This window comes from Hakea prostrata, chromosome 5 (assembly GCF_041222555.1).
Source record: "Hakea prostrata isolate BN-2017 chromosome 5, UWA_Hpros_2, whole genome shotgun sequence".
Lineage (NCBI taxonomy): Eukaryota > Viridiplantae > Streptophyta > Magnoliopsida > Proteales > Proteaceae > Hakea > Hakea prostrata.
In genome coordinates this window covers 40,749,415-40,764,451 of record NC_142604.1, presented here as the reverse complement: position 1 = coordinate 40,764,451, position 15,037 = coordinate 40,749,415, and the positions used below count along the sequence as shown (strand labels likewise).

General features: G+C 37.5%; 1 protein-coding gene across 1 annotated transcript; it reads left to right on the top strand.

Annotated features, from left to right (window-relative positions):
* The first annotated feature begins 11,770 nt into the window (after positions 1 to 11,770).
* Positions 11,771 to 14,661, top strand: LOC149015986 (caffeic acid 3-O-methyltransferase-like). The gene is made up of 2 exons (XM_089155369.1): positions 11,771 to 12,262; positions 13,678 to 14,661. Exons 1-2 carry the CDS (start codon positions 11,838 to 11,840, stop codon positions 14,357 to 14,359), a joined length of 1,107 nt encoding a protein of 368 aa, XP_089011495.1. The 5' UTR covers positions 11,771 to 11,837; the 3' UTR covers positions 14,360 to 14,661.
* Positions 14,662 to 15,037: the final 376 nt, after the last annotated feature.

Genomic DNA, 15,037 nt, shown 5'->3' with positions numbered 1-15,037 from the left:
TGGATCTTTTTGTCAACCCTAAGCGTTGTACACCTTACTAACATGTCCTAGATCACTCTAGTAATATGAATTACATATTATGAATGCATTTACATGTGTGTGTATGCGAAAGTGTCCTAAGCCCTAATTTAGCCTAAGTCTTGATCTTTCACTTGGTCTTTGACTTTATCTTGATCAACGGTCTTGATACTCCTCTTGACTTTGGTTCTTTGTCTAAGATGATTTGAGTTGATCTTGAGCTTGACTCTCCGGTAATTTCTTTGATCCGGTTATTTACATCGAGATTCTCTGTAGTGATGATCTGAACAAAACATATCTAAATGGAAACGTTAGTAGAGTGTTTGTCATCATCAAAACTGATTGGAGGCTGATGTGGCAAATGCTGACATGGCATTTTTCAACAGGTAGGGAATACTAGGGCGGTATGGCCATAAGAATAGGGAGGATTTCCTAGACTATATATAAATGTAATAACGAGAGCTATTGGAACTGAATGAAGAATGTTAAAGCAACCTAGAGGAGGGTGAATAGATTGCAACTAGTGGATTAGCCTAATTTTTTTTGGTTTATTGTAAATACAAAATTAAATATGCAATTCAAATATAATTGATCAAATGAAATTGAACTTAGGCCAATTTGCAATACCAACAAACTACAACACAATGATTTTATAGTGGTTCAACTTTTCAAGTCTACGTCTACTTCTCTCTTAGCCTCAAGAGAGATTCCACTAGTGATTTTTTTTCAATACAGTAGATAGAGACCCTTACATTTTATGTTTACTAGAGCAATAACATTCTTTATTTCATGGGCAAGAGCACCCTTTACAAATCTTTTTTCAAAGGCAAGAGGACCCACTTACAATTCTAATCAAACCTAGACTAGAATTAAGCAACAACAACCAAATCAATTATAAGAATTAAGGTATGATGTTACCTAACAATGGGTGCGACATTTTACCCCTTATGTGAAAATCATGCAATATGAATGAGTGCTCAAGATTAAATGAATTACAACACAAGAATGACCTAAAAGCCTTCAATTACCACAATCTAGCTTCAACAAGCTTGTTTTGCTTCCTTGGGATAAGCTTCAAGGACTAGGTAAGGAAGGAGGCAAGTACACAAGAAATTTGAGAGCTTGAGAGTATATGAGAGTGTATAATTTGATTGCACTTCGTAGAGGCTCTTAGTGAAGGTATTTTGGCTTAAAAAGATATCCACAAGATGCCAAAACCCAACTCCTAATGGATAGAAAACTAGCTAGTTTTCTGTCCAAAGCAGGTGAGCTGTTTGGGCCAACTGTTGAGCCACTTAGTAATATAGTTGTTAATATGACCATTGGCTCATTTTTGGACAAAACAACAAAACTGTATTCTAGGTCAATTGGCAGGCGTTTGGGTTCTAACGGCGCACCGCTAAATGCCCAAACGGCAAGCCATCTGAGAATGTAAGGCTAGGCTTAATCTTCTAGGGAATTTGGGTCTACCTAGCCAACCCTAAGTCCAAAATTAACCCTTCTAATCTATCTAGATCAGTCTAAGGATGCTATGAGCATGATATGATGCATGTATGCAAATACATAATGAATTTAGTGTCGTAAGTCCTAGGTGCATTGCATCTTCATCTTCAGCTTGATTTGTTTCTTGAATATTCAGTTCTTCATTGCCTTCAAGTTTCAAGTTTCCGTATGTCCAGACTTAGTTGAGCTATTTCTTGGAGCTTGCATATGCGTTTGAGTTGGTTCTTGGTTGGTGTCTTTTCCATATACTTCATTTTACTCACTTGGATTAATCTAAACATACACAACTCAATTTAAACATTAGTATTTGTGTTTGTTATCATCAAAATCACTGGAGGTTGATGTGGCATTGATATGGCAATGTTGACATGACATTACCTCAACAAAGAATATTTTCTCTAGTTCCTAACTATCTCGCTCTCTTCTCTCTGTGTGTCTTCTTCCTCAACCCCCAAATTCTTCTAATATGTTGTTCTCCCCCTCTAGATTTCTTCTCTTCTCTAGGCTCTTTATATGGGTACGTATCAAAGGTCCTTTAGTAGAGATTAATTTTTCCTAATTACTAAGGATAGGAATGTAATTCAATATAAATTGTAAATAAATAAGATAAAAATTTTAAGGTTGTTTTTGGAATTTTTAAATAAATCAAAGATGTCACATCATCAATTAACTAAGGTAGCTTAATGGCAGGAGGCATCGATAATTACAAGTAAAAGTCTAAAGTTGGATTAGTAATTTCAAAAACTACAGAGGATAAGGTAGTAATTAAGCTATAGTGTAGGAGGCAATAGTAATTATGGCTTAAGCAATTCGAAATATGAACAAGAAAATAAATTGGATCAAAATTATAAACATCCTTAGAATTCTTTATTGTTTTTAAATTGGAGCAAAAATATGGTATTTCAATGTAAAATATGGCACACAAAATTCATTTTACTATAGCACTCCACTTTAGACGGTTAGTCAATCCTAACCAAACACTACTAAAGCTCATAATGGGACAATGTAGATCATCAGAATGAAACTTGCATTAGAGAGTACTCACTTCCCTACCAAAAAGTGTGACACTAGAATCCAACCCTTGTATGGAGTTGGGTGACACCAATATGAAAACAACGACATGGAATGCAACCCACACCTAAAGCATGGATGCGGATCAAGATGGATACCAAACCCAACAATTATTATCAACATCCATGTGGGTATAGTGATCCCAAATCCACCGACCATTGTCAATAGACTAGAGTGTAAACGGATCGGATTTGGATTGGATATCGGATCAGATAGTGGTAATACCATATCCGCATCCTATTATATTCGGACGGATTCAGATAATATTCTATCGGTTTTCAGATGGATTTAGTCGAATTCGGATGATAATTGGATAATTATTTTCTTAAGTAGATTCTTCTAAATGGCCATGTGTACAGATTGAATATAGGTTGTCGATTACTTGTTGACATCTTTACCCTTTTATTTGTGAGGTTAGGTTTGAAATTTAAGAATTTAGCAACTTTTATAGTTATTTTAGTTGAAAGTCTATAAAAATAGTCACATATCTCAAGAAAAAATAAATCCAAAATAAGTTACTTAATCAGATAATTTTATCGAACGGATAATAATCGGTAAGAAATGGGTATACCATAGTCCTATTAGTAATCGGACATATTCAGATACCGCTAAACGAATGTGGATGCGAATTTAAAAGCAGATTTCGATTATCCATTTACACCCCTACAATAGACCCCTCGTGGGTAGTTGATCCAAATTTCTCATCAGCACACCAAATTCATTTCATTCTAGCACTCACTTTATTTAAACACTTAATTTTCACCTAGCCCTGATCTATCTATCTCTCAGAATTAAGATTCTGAACTAGAACCCTATTCAAGCTTAGGATGGGATAAGGTAGATTTGATGAATCATCAGAGCCAAATTTGCGCTAGAGGGTACCCTCTCCCTTACCAAAAAGTGCGACGGAAAAATCCTGCCCTTGTATGGACTTCGGATTTGACACCGACATGAATGTGACCCACACCTAAAGTATGGATCCAGATCCAGAGGATACCAAACAGAACAGTCATTATCAATACCAATGTGGATAGTGATCCCAGACCCATGGATCGTTGTCAATATAGACCCCACACGGGTAGTGTATGTGAATTTTGCCAACGCAGATCTGTTCTACTAGTGGTTGAAACCAACATCTCTTAGTGAAGAGGTCGTGGGTTCAAATCTCGCTGAGGCATATTAATATCCCCATCCCTCGGCTTAATAAAGCCCCTTTGTCCAAAAAAAAAAAGTGTATGTGAACGTTTCATTGGCACACCAAATTCACGTAGCAATCAACTTTACACACTTAACCTTAAACTAGCTTTAATCTATCCTTCAGAATCAATATGGAGTTTTGTTTAATCCTAGAAGTGAAATACGTAGGAGTACCTTCTGATGTCACCCACTAATTCGCGATAAAACAATGGGAGCTAAGGAGTTCAACACAATACCAATGGGTTTCTGTTTTGTGGGCTCCACAACACAACAAAAACCCTGCCCTCTGATTTCCGTGTCCATTGGTTCCCAATAAAGATTATGAAGTTCAATACAATATCAATGGGCTTTTTTGTGGGCTCTACAGCCCAACAAAAATCCCACATAGTGGTTCATGAAGTCAGTCTTCTTAGTGGTTTTTTCTTTTTCTTTTGAGATTTTTACGTGTGGATTTCTTTAGTAGACCATAAACTAAGATAATTGATCATTAAGCATTAATTATATGGTCAATAACCTGAAAAGCATTCTAGTCATTCTACATTTGGAATTTGAATATACTTAATTAATGAAAACTATCGATATTAGCCTGGTTAGGACCCACACGTAATATATTGCACTAACGAAATCCAACATTAGTTTATGGTTTACTAAAGAGACCTATACGTAAAAAAAACTCTTTTCTTTTTACCTAGGATTAGTTCACCAAACCACCCAAAAAAAAAAAAAAAAAAGTAATTTCTTAGGATTAGTGGATTCAATTTTTACCCATAATATATTGCACTAGCACATACAAGGCAGATGAAGACTACAAACCAAAAGTTTGTATTTGTGATAAGGAATCCTCTTACTAAACTCTATTCATTCTAATATTTTTAATGTGTGCAAGGATTCATTATCCAAGGTGAAAAAGATCTAGTTGGACTTTTGGTACTTTGGTTTGATACTTCACCACCGTTAGCTTCGGATGAATTGACTCAGATCATGTTTTAGAGGCTGTGGGATTAGCATCATTTTGAAGGAACTAGATCATACATGTACAACTTCTCTTGTGCAATGTTAATGAAATATGTTGCATTGAGCAAGCTGTAATTGATCTTCCTTGTGTCTGTACATTTGTTCTTCAGTCATTTGCTTCACATGCCTCGATCTTTCATTTCGGATCTAGCAGTTTTATTATAATCAAGAACTGATATTTTACTAACCACTAATAATAGGATCCAAACTGGTCAGAAACTTGATTATAATTAATGAGATTTAACTGTTGATGGAAGCTCTAATGCATGGGCTGGAATGGGCACAAAGGGTGCAGATTCTAGAGTTCTGGATTGGTTGTGATATGGCCATTGTGTTCTCTCCAGGTTCAAACTTCAAAGATGGAGATTTTATTAGGGTTAGGGTTTAAGCACGAGTTTGCTTAAATCATTACACCCTGAGTATCTAGATTGGAATACCCAGACTGCTGCTTCCAGATAGTATTTATAGAATAAATACTGAGTTTTATTGGTAATTGAACTCTCCTACAAATGCCAATTACACCGTTAGATCGTAACTAATCTGATGGCTCATATTATAACATAAGTTGAATATGACTCAAATACCTCAACAATAAGTTGGGTATAACTTGAGGACCTCAATATAAGTTGGGTATGACTCAAATACCTCAAAAGATCTCAAGTATTGGCTCATTCTTGAGGGAGTCGCGTGGAAGATATCGCACTTTTGTAGAGAGTTTAATGTAGTATTGAATTTCTTAGCTGAAGCTGCAGTATCTGAAAGTTCAAATGTTAATCCATCATTAGTCGCCAATGATAGTGTTATCAACATTTGGCGTATGATCCTTGGACCGGAGTACTAGCTCCTGGGCCGGCCTTTTAGATTATATCCAGTACATACACTTTTCGGTTCGGGCGCCTATCTAGACCTCTGTTCTCGGAAAGCTACATGAAGGGTGAAGTGAGCTGGATTCCCTCTTAATAACAAGGGACTTGGCAGGCTCCTCACGTGGCGGGTGAGCATTAAATGCTCCAAAGATCTCCATTATCCCCCTGCGGATAGCCGAAACTTCAGTCACACTCAAAGCCTCTCTCGAGCCCAAAGCTGACCACTTAGCTTATTTCTTTTTATGAGCTTCGGTCACGTCAGTAGTAGGGTAAGACAGACCTACCCTTCGCTAACAAGACATTTCGACGGCTAAGTCATCTGACAGCTTCGCTAACCACCTCCTAAGGCCATTTCGGCCAATCACAGGTACATTCCCAAACGAAGGGCCAAAAATAGATCTTGGGATCTCCAAAGGTATGAGCTTTACGCATATATTAAAATTAGAGTAATGAAAATGTTAAAATTCTAAACATTAACAATGAATTGTAATTGTTAATCGCTAACCTATATAATAATATGAGTTTTTTTTTTTTTTTTTTTAAAACTTATATAATAGTACATTTATAATAGACCAATATTTTTATATATTAAATTGTTCAAATTGAACATTAGGTAAGATTCAAAATTATTAACAAGTTATATTATGCACTTTAACAATTATATATATGATTATACATGATTCAAATTTGATCAGAGACATCGCCAACCCGTCGTGACCCGTCCTGATCAAGGACAATTAGGATAGGAATGGGCGTCTAAATGGCCAGTACTACAGCTTAGAGTCTGGACCAAGAATTCTAAGCCCTGAATTAGATTTAGGGTGAAAATGAACTTAGCAAAAAACATATAGGGCCGAAACTAGATTGAAAAATTCTGGCCCTTAAATGATGAATGGTTAGGAGCTTTATCATTTCCATAGGTGAATGTATTATAATCGAATTTAGTTTAATTAATTGCATAATCTATCTCATTCATGTTGACTCCACGATATTGGTGCGTTTGGACTTACTCGAGTGGTTTTTTTCCCTTTTCCAAACAAGATTGTTGATGTCATCCTTTGATATTGGGTTTTTTTGTTTTAGTTCGCAACTTCTAAAACTCTACTTGCATTTCATAAGGCTAGATTCTAGCTATCGTCCCATAAATCATCACTCTTATGTAGACCTGTAAACGGATTGGATTTGGCTCAGATACACCGGTATCCGAATCTGAATCCGATTAGCAAATCTGCTATCCAAATCCGAATTCGAATCCGACAAAAATTTAGAGAAAGCATCCGAATTCGAATCGGAAACTTTATCGGATATCCGATAATAATCCAATCCGATAAACTATCCGATTATTGATTGATAATTGTCATTTTTTTATATTTTTTATTATAAATTTCTAATTTCTGATTATCGAATACCGCTATCCGAATCCGATTACCGGTATCCGAATCCGATTATCATCTATTTTTAAAGAAAAAAATGTTAAATACTTTACTCTATCCGGATAAATTTTTATTTGGATATTATCCAATCCGATAAGCAATTATCCGAATCCGAATCCGATTATCATCTATTTTTAAAGAAAAAAAATGTTAAATACTTTACTCTATCCGGATAAATTTTTATTTGGATATTATCTGAATAAAACTGGACATAATTCATACAATCCAACCATTTAAATATGAGAGCATGATAATTCCACATTTAATAAACACAAACATCATTTCAAATTCATAATTCAACATCTTAAGAATACTATCGACATTTCAACTCAAGCAACTCAATCAAGTCATAAGTTGTCATCCGATCCCACGCATTTCTATTCCATTCATCATGCATTTTCATAAATTGCATAAGTGAGTCAATAAAATCAATTCCATATTAATATGTGAATGCTATCTGCCTACTAAATGGAATCACCTACTTATAACATATATGGGTTGGTCGATATCACTTACTTATTCATGTTACATGTATGTAAGTCTTGATTCTAGTTCAGTTAAAATCCACTCTCCCTCCTGCATCCTGAGCAATTAACGACTATTTCGATACATAGGAACTAATAAGGGATTTTTCCGTTTTTATATTATTTTCTCTCCTTCTTTCTCTCTCATCTCTCCTCTCTCCTCTCTCCTCTCTCCCATCTCCCCTCTCTCTCTCCTTTTTCTTTTCTCTCTCTTCTCTACGTTCTTCCTCTTCTCTCTCTTCTCTTCTCCACTTTTTCTCCACTCCACTCCTTCTCTCTCCTCTCCTCCAATCCTTCTCTCTCCTCTCTCCTCAATTGCTCTGCAACTTCTATTTCTTCTCTCTCCTCTCCTCTCTCCTCTCCTCACTCCTCTTACTCTTCCTCTTTCCTCTTCTCTCTCCTCCTCAACTATCTGAAATCTTTCTCTTAGTTCTTACCTCCTTCTCAACTTCTTCTCTCTCCTCTACACGCATGCCCTGTCTTTTCTCTCCCCTTTTGTCTCTTTCTCTCCCTTGTCTCATGTATACACACAAAGGTGAAAAAGAAAGATATATTTAAGATATATTTTCATTTTAAGTTTCACTCTCAACGCCTCACATGTCACATATGTTATTTTTTGAAAAATTTGACACGCAGGTGAGAGGAAGGGTGGGAGGTGTGTTGTAATTTTCGTAGTTTTATTTGAAAATTCAAACAATTTATTTTTCTAAAAGTTAGGTCTTTTTCTAAAAGACACTTAAATTGCCAATATATATCTTTGCTAACAAACATGCCTTAAGGGAAGATGTTTGTTCTTTGAGAGACAACTTTTGGTGGTGTCTCTTTACTCTTCTATATAAATGTGGGAGATGTTTTGTTTATTATCGTGCAAAACCTGTTTTTGAGAAGCGTTAGGTTCCTTTAAATTGTGTCAATTGGTGAATGCAACTTTATGGATCCCTTAGTCCATCAATTACGAGGTGTACCGTCTATGATGGAGGGATTGACTGATCTTGGGGGTAAAAATGCACTCAAACCCGTGTGCACTATTCGGAGCATTTAAATACCTCAAAGAAAGTGTCGTTACCAGCACATTTTAACTCCATCAATTTTCGTTTATCAAGATAAATGTACATAACAAAGCTTTCGAGAAGGAGTTTAGTCATGCCATTTGAATCAAGATAAGTTTTTTAATTCTTCTTTATTTGTCTTATATGATTGCCTTGTGGTAATACATTTCCAACAAGGTGTCACATCCTCCCTCTTTCTCTCCTCTACTTTTCTCATTTCCCATTTTTTTATTTTCTTTTCTCTCTCCTCTTTATCTTGTGCGGGTAACTTTATATATATAATTGTAATTTAGAAGATAAGTATTGATGAAAATAAATATATAAAAATCAGATATTTAAACTAGCTGACAAAATTATCCAAGAAAAGGATTCAAACCCATGTGGTAGTGTTCTCAAATCCATCCATCTTTATCAATAAAACCCAGATGGGTAGTTGATCCAAAATTTTCATGGGTACATAGAAATATAGAATTCATTTTATTGCAACACACTTTACTTTAAACACTTAATCCTAACCTAGCCCTGGATTGTTTCTCATAAGTCAAAATCAATATTATGAATTCAAACACTATTCGGGCTCATGATGGGACAAGATAGATTTTTGTCATCAAAACTAAACTTGCACTAGAGGGAACCCTCTCCCCTACCAGAAAGTGTGACGGAAAAATCCAACCCTTAGAATATGGAGTTCGGATTTGACACCAATATGGAGTGGAACCCACACCTAAAGCATGGATACATATCAAGATGGATATCAAACCCAACAATCATTAACAATACCCTTTGATACGGGAAAAATATTAGGAAACCGGGTTCACCCTCGGTTCAACCCTTGACCTCGGTCGGGAACGATCTGACTGTTTCAGGTTTGAATGAACCGGGTTTAAGGGTAGCGTGCTAAGGAAGAAACCTTGCGTGTTCAGAAGGCAAGCACATGCCCAAGAACCTCGAGATTGATAACCCACTAAGAGGCAGTTATTAGCGCTCGCGGAAGCGGACGATCGTGCAAACTGGGGTAACCGCCACGCTCGCAGCAAAGGGTCGCGTGATTAAGGGAAGTTATCCATCACCCCACGATCGAGTCTAATCGTAAAAATCTAAAGGCTACCAGAAGAAGGCTCGAACGAGTCCAACGGGCGAGATTAGAAGGTAAAAACTATATAAATTTCAATCTACGTACAAAGAAGGTAGCTGAATAGTATTCCCAATATTCGTATTCAAACTTTTGCTTTGCAATTAGCTAAAGCCTTTGTGATCAATTTATCAATTGACTTAGCCTTCGGAGGTGGCCTCTTGACTCCCACGGTCGGACCACGTCTGACGATTGTTTTGTAGGTCATTCATCAGTGATCTAAGGGCTAAGCATATTTTGGATGCATCATTTGGCATCGTCTGTGGGAAACGCTTCAGAAAGTCATGGTTACCAGGTCAATGGCAACAGCTGCGGCGGCTCAACGAGAACCTAGCATTCGACTCCCAGAAGGGAAGGATCCAGAAGATATCCCTGAAGGAAGTCATGCTCGTGAAGTGCGTGAAGATGGAGGATTGGGCGGTAACGAACGCTTGAACCCCCCAAGTCCTCTCCAACAACAATTGGATCAAATGCAGCTCTAGTTTTTTGAGATGAATCAGAACGCTTCATCGTTGGTCAGGCAAGTGGTGGCTCCCTAGGCTCCTGGACCAACAGAAACTAGAAGACGTGCGGGAGATGCAGATATGCTTATACCGCTGCCCCGAGGGCATTCCTATTTTTTTATTACCAAACTGAAAAGTACATATATAAATATGCCGCTTTCTCTTTTTCTTTTGATTAGAAAAAGGATTGTTTAATTAAGTTTAAATTTTTCCTAATTATTGAGGATAGTATGTTGTAAATATGTTTAAAACTTATTTAATATAAATATCTACTTTAACTGTGTCTTTTATCCATGGTTTTATTTAGTCTCACATCGGATTGAGAGGATCTGATTATATGGTTTATATATAGTAAGGGCCCATGTATTATTCATTTGTGCGACCACCGGCCGAATCTTGTTGTGACCCCGCCTGTTATATGTTTATATATATATATATATATATATATATATATATTGCTTGGGTTTGGGTGTGGGCTTTGATCGAGGCCCATTTTGTCTGGGCCTATTCGGTCGTTGGATGATTCGTGGAGTGCATTGAGGATTCTCTTGTAGGGAGGTGGTTGGATGGTCCTTTTTAGGGAGTTGGTAGATATCCTCACAGAGAGGTGCCTTCTTTCCCCCTTTGGACTGTATATATTCCATTTTCGAGTTATTCTGTATCCTCCTCTTTCTCTCTCTCTCTCTCTCTCCTCGAGGACATTACCCGACTACATCTTAAGTAACCTTTCGGGGTGCAACCTTAAGGGTTGAGCTGACTGATCTTGGGGTGAAGACACTGTAGAACCCGTATTACACAAATCGAGGTGTCTAAATACCTTAAAGAAAGTACATTTGGTACGTTTAAGCTCTCTAGAAGAATTGTAAGATCAAGTGTATTTGTAGATTCCTCAACAATGTTTCAACATAGTAATGTAATTTACTATAAAGTGTAAATTACTAATATAAAAGCATATGGTTAATTTAAAATTTTTAAATAAATAATATGTCATGTCATTATTTAACTATCGAATTTTAACAGTAAGAGGGCAATAATAATTACAAGCAAAATTAAATGTTGAATTAATAATTCAAAAAAATATAGGAGATAAAATAGTAACTAAGCTACAGTAAAGAGCAATGGTAATTATCCCTAAAATTTATTCTACTAAAATACATGCACCATACACGCTTTACTAAAGTATTGAAGTTCCCTAAAGTTTATTCTATTAAAATACATGCACCATACACGCTTTACTCAAGTATTGAAGTTCCCAAAATTTGTTCTATTAAATACATGCACCATTATAAAATTTATTGAAGTTTGGGCTAGGTATTGAAGTTGTTAGAGCTATGGGCACTATTCTACTCTTGAGAAATGTCTATCATGCTGATTTCGATCTCGACTGTCGGTGATATTACTGGGAAAATGGATATTTATACCCCCATTGGAGCTCCTCCAAGAGAAGAAGAGGGGGATTGTCTGTGTACGTGGTTGATATCAATCAAACTCAGAAACACCAAAATCCCAAAAGTCAAGCAGTGAACAATGACTTCAGGGGAAGAGAGGAGGTCGCTGAGCAAGGAAGAGGAGGAGGAGGAGGAAGCATATATGTTTGCCAAGCTATTGACCAACTTGTCTGTGCTGCCCATGGTGCTGAAAGCTGTTGTTGAGCTCGGTATTTTGGAGATCATTGCCAAGGCAGGCCCAGGAGCACAACTGTCAGCATCGGAGATCGCCGCTCAACTGCCCACGCAAAACCCAGATGCTCCGCTGATGCTGGATCGCATGTTGCGCCTTCTGGTCACCCACTCCATTCTCAGGTGCTCTCAGACCACCACCCTCGACGAAGGCAGCTCCCAGAGGTTCTACGGTACTGCTCCAGTGTGCAAGTTCTTGGTCAAGAACCAAGACGGTGTCTCCCTCGCTCCCTTGATTCTCATGAATCAAGATAAGGTCCTCATGGAGAGTTGGTATGTATATATGTATAGTCCAAACTCCAATCCAAGGATCCATTTCATTCTTGTTCACCTCAGAGTTCTTAAGCCTATCTATACTGCAACTCCACAATACTCGATCAATTTCTTCCTCTTTAACCAGAGGCCTTCAAATAAATGGAGCAAGCTTCTTCACTTGTTCCCTTGGGTCTCTCTTCAACTCTTCATTCTTCATTAACATTATCTTATAAGAGCTCTTCAAGCTCTCTGTTGTTGCAGAATTCGGTCTTTCTTGGTTAAACACTCGAATCTGCAAAAACATGCTCGACTGGTGTGGTCGAGTTTCGTCTCTAATGAACAAAGGAATCAAGCCCAATCTCTCAGTCTATTCAATAACTTAAGAGTGCATACCTTATGATGATAACCATATCTCTTTATATATTTCTCGTTAGTCGGTTACTTCATGGAGTTCTTGTCATAGAGTTTCGTTTGGAATAGACTTCTCTTCAGTAGGTTGAACATCATTTGAATAGTAACAGTAGAGTCTGATACGAACTCTTCTTCTTAGTTCATACGTTCTCGAGTTCGGTTCTAATATTGGAAACATGGTCGAACCTAATGTTTGACCAGACCCGAACCGACCATAATATTCCAGTTCGACCGGTTTGACCACAACACTCTCATTCCACTAGTCAAGAACAAGATCAAAGAATGGGAGAATGAACATAAGGATGAATTTCATTGCAGAAGTTTTCAAATGCTTCTTCCAATGGAAACAGTCCTTGTTCAGCTGATTTAACTGTGTTTCTTGAAGTGCCATAAAGACACAAAGGTGTTTTTAGGGTTCCTAGTGACATAAATGATCTTACACTCAAGAGTTCTTGATTGATTCGGGCAGAACCTTATAGGGCATATGAGTGTGAAAAAGTCTAGGAGAAGGGATACCTGAGAGGAATGTTGATGCTGATGTCTATTATATTTTTGGTCTAAGTACGATAAATTACACCTAAACAAAGATGAAAACCTGCAAGTGACTTCTCATGAAAAGCAGAAATAAGTACTCTTTTTCCATAGATGATCTAATAGTTGGGTCAAGCCACTGAACTGAAATCTTTTGTTTGAATAAGATGATGTTCCCGCCGGAAAGTTTTGTTGGATTTGGGCGGCAGCCATTCCCCAGATTGGGCATGTTGCAACTTAGTTCAGGAGATTAAACTTTTGAATTCTAATTTTGAACTTGTTATTTTTCGCTTTGTTGCTAGACTGACAATACTTTTGCAGACTATTTAGCTTGTGGAGCTAGACTATTTGGTTTAAATCGGTTTCGGTGGCACGTTCCACCCCTCTTTGTTGTTGATAACTCTTGCCCCACCTCCAAAATGTTCGTATGGAGAGTTTAATATAATTTTTTTTTGGACAAGGAAAAAAAATTAACTGGGGAACTGTTGTAGGTACAACTTGAGAGATGCAGTGTTGGAAGGTGGAATCCCGTTCAACAAGGCCCATGGGATGATAATGTTCGACTACAATGGCAAAGATCTGAGGTTCAACAAGGTTTTCAATAAGGGAATGTCCAACCACTCCACCATTACCATGAAGAAGATACTAGAGACCTATGAGGGCTTCCAGGGCCTCAACTCCCTAGTGGATGTGGGAGGAGGAGTGGGTGCCACTCTCAACATGATTGTCTCCAAGTACCCATCCATGAGTCTAGTCATCAACTTTGACCTGCCCCATGTCCTAGCAGATGCCCCCGCCTACGCTGGCATCCAACACGTCGGTGGCGACATGTTCGTCAGTGTTCCCAAAGCTGATGCAATCTTCATGAAATGGATCTGCCATGATTGGAGTGACCAACACTGCCTCAAATTGCTCAAAAACTGCTACGATGCTTTACCACAACATGGCAAGGTCATCGTCGTCGAGGGTATTCTCCCAGCCAACCCAGAGGAGACATCATTTGCTGCAAAGAACCAAATCCACACAGACATCGTCATGTTGGGACACCAGGAAGGTGGTAAAGAGAGAACCGAGTGGGAGTTTCAGGCCCTAGCCAAGAGGGCTGGCTTCCCCGGCTTCCGAGTTGCATGCTATGCTTTCAACACTTACGTTATGGAGTTCTTCAAGAGCTAGTTCGCTGGTCTAAAGTCTAAACCACCTCCAAGGTCCAACTTGTCCCTCTTAATTTGCGTGAATACATTACGTCTAAATAAGCAATGGGATAATTATTGTTGCCTCCTAAATTATATCTTAGTTACTAAAGGGACCCTACTCTTTACAAAATTACTATTGCCCCCTTAGTTCTAATGGTGTTAAAGAGACTATTATAGTTGGATGTTCAATTTCTATTTTGCCTGTTTAGAATTAAGAAGCCAAAAGACAATATTATCCTCATTTAGAAAAACCATATGAATTACCAATTTTACACTGGTATTCTTGTCATTTTGGATCCCGACAAAGCAGATTTGACAAGCTAAAATTGGATGAAATCTTTAACTAAACACAGGATTGCTTGATTGGTAAGACCAACACCTCTTTGTAATGAGTTCGTGACTTCTACCCTTCTATAAACCCCCCCCCCCCAAAAAAAAAAAAAAAGGGGAATATGGTGAAGAGTGTCAAAGTCACTAACTTTGATTTGGGAAAAAAAATTGAAGTACTAAAAATTAAACTACAACTTCTTTAATAGGTGAATCATTTTCTTGAAGTACTAAACCGAATCTGTAGAACTCGTCTTTTGTATCCTAACAAGTTAGATCTGGTGTAGGCAACAACCATTTCTATAAATGAGAGGAAATTGTAGGTTGTGCT

Bases quoted from the DNA above. Each gene is read 5' to 3' on its own strand.
- LOC149015986 (XM_089155369.1), top strand. From the start codon at position 11,838: ATGACTTCAGGGGAAGAGAGGAGGTCGCTGAGCAAGGAAGAGGAGGAG. The intron at 12,263-13,677 runs GTATGTATATAT...GAACTGTTGTAG, and splicing joins AAGGTCCTCATGGAGAGTTG to GTACAACTTGAGAGATGCAG.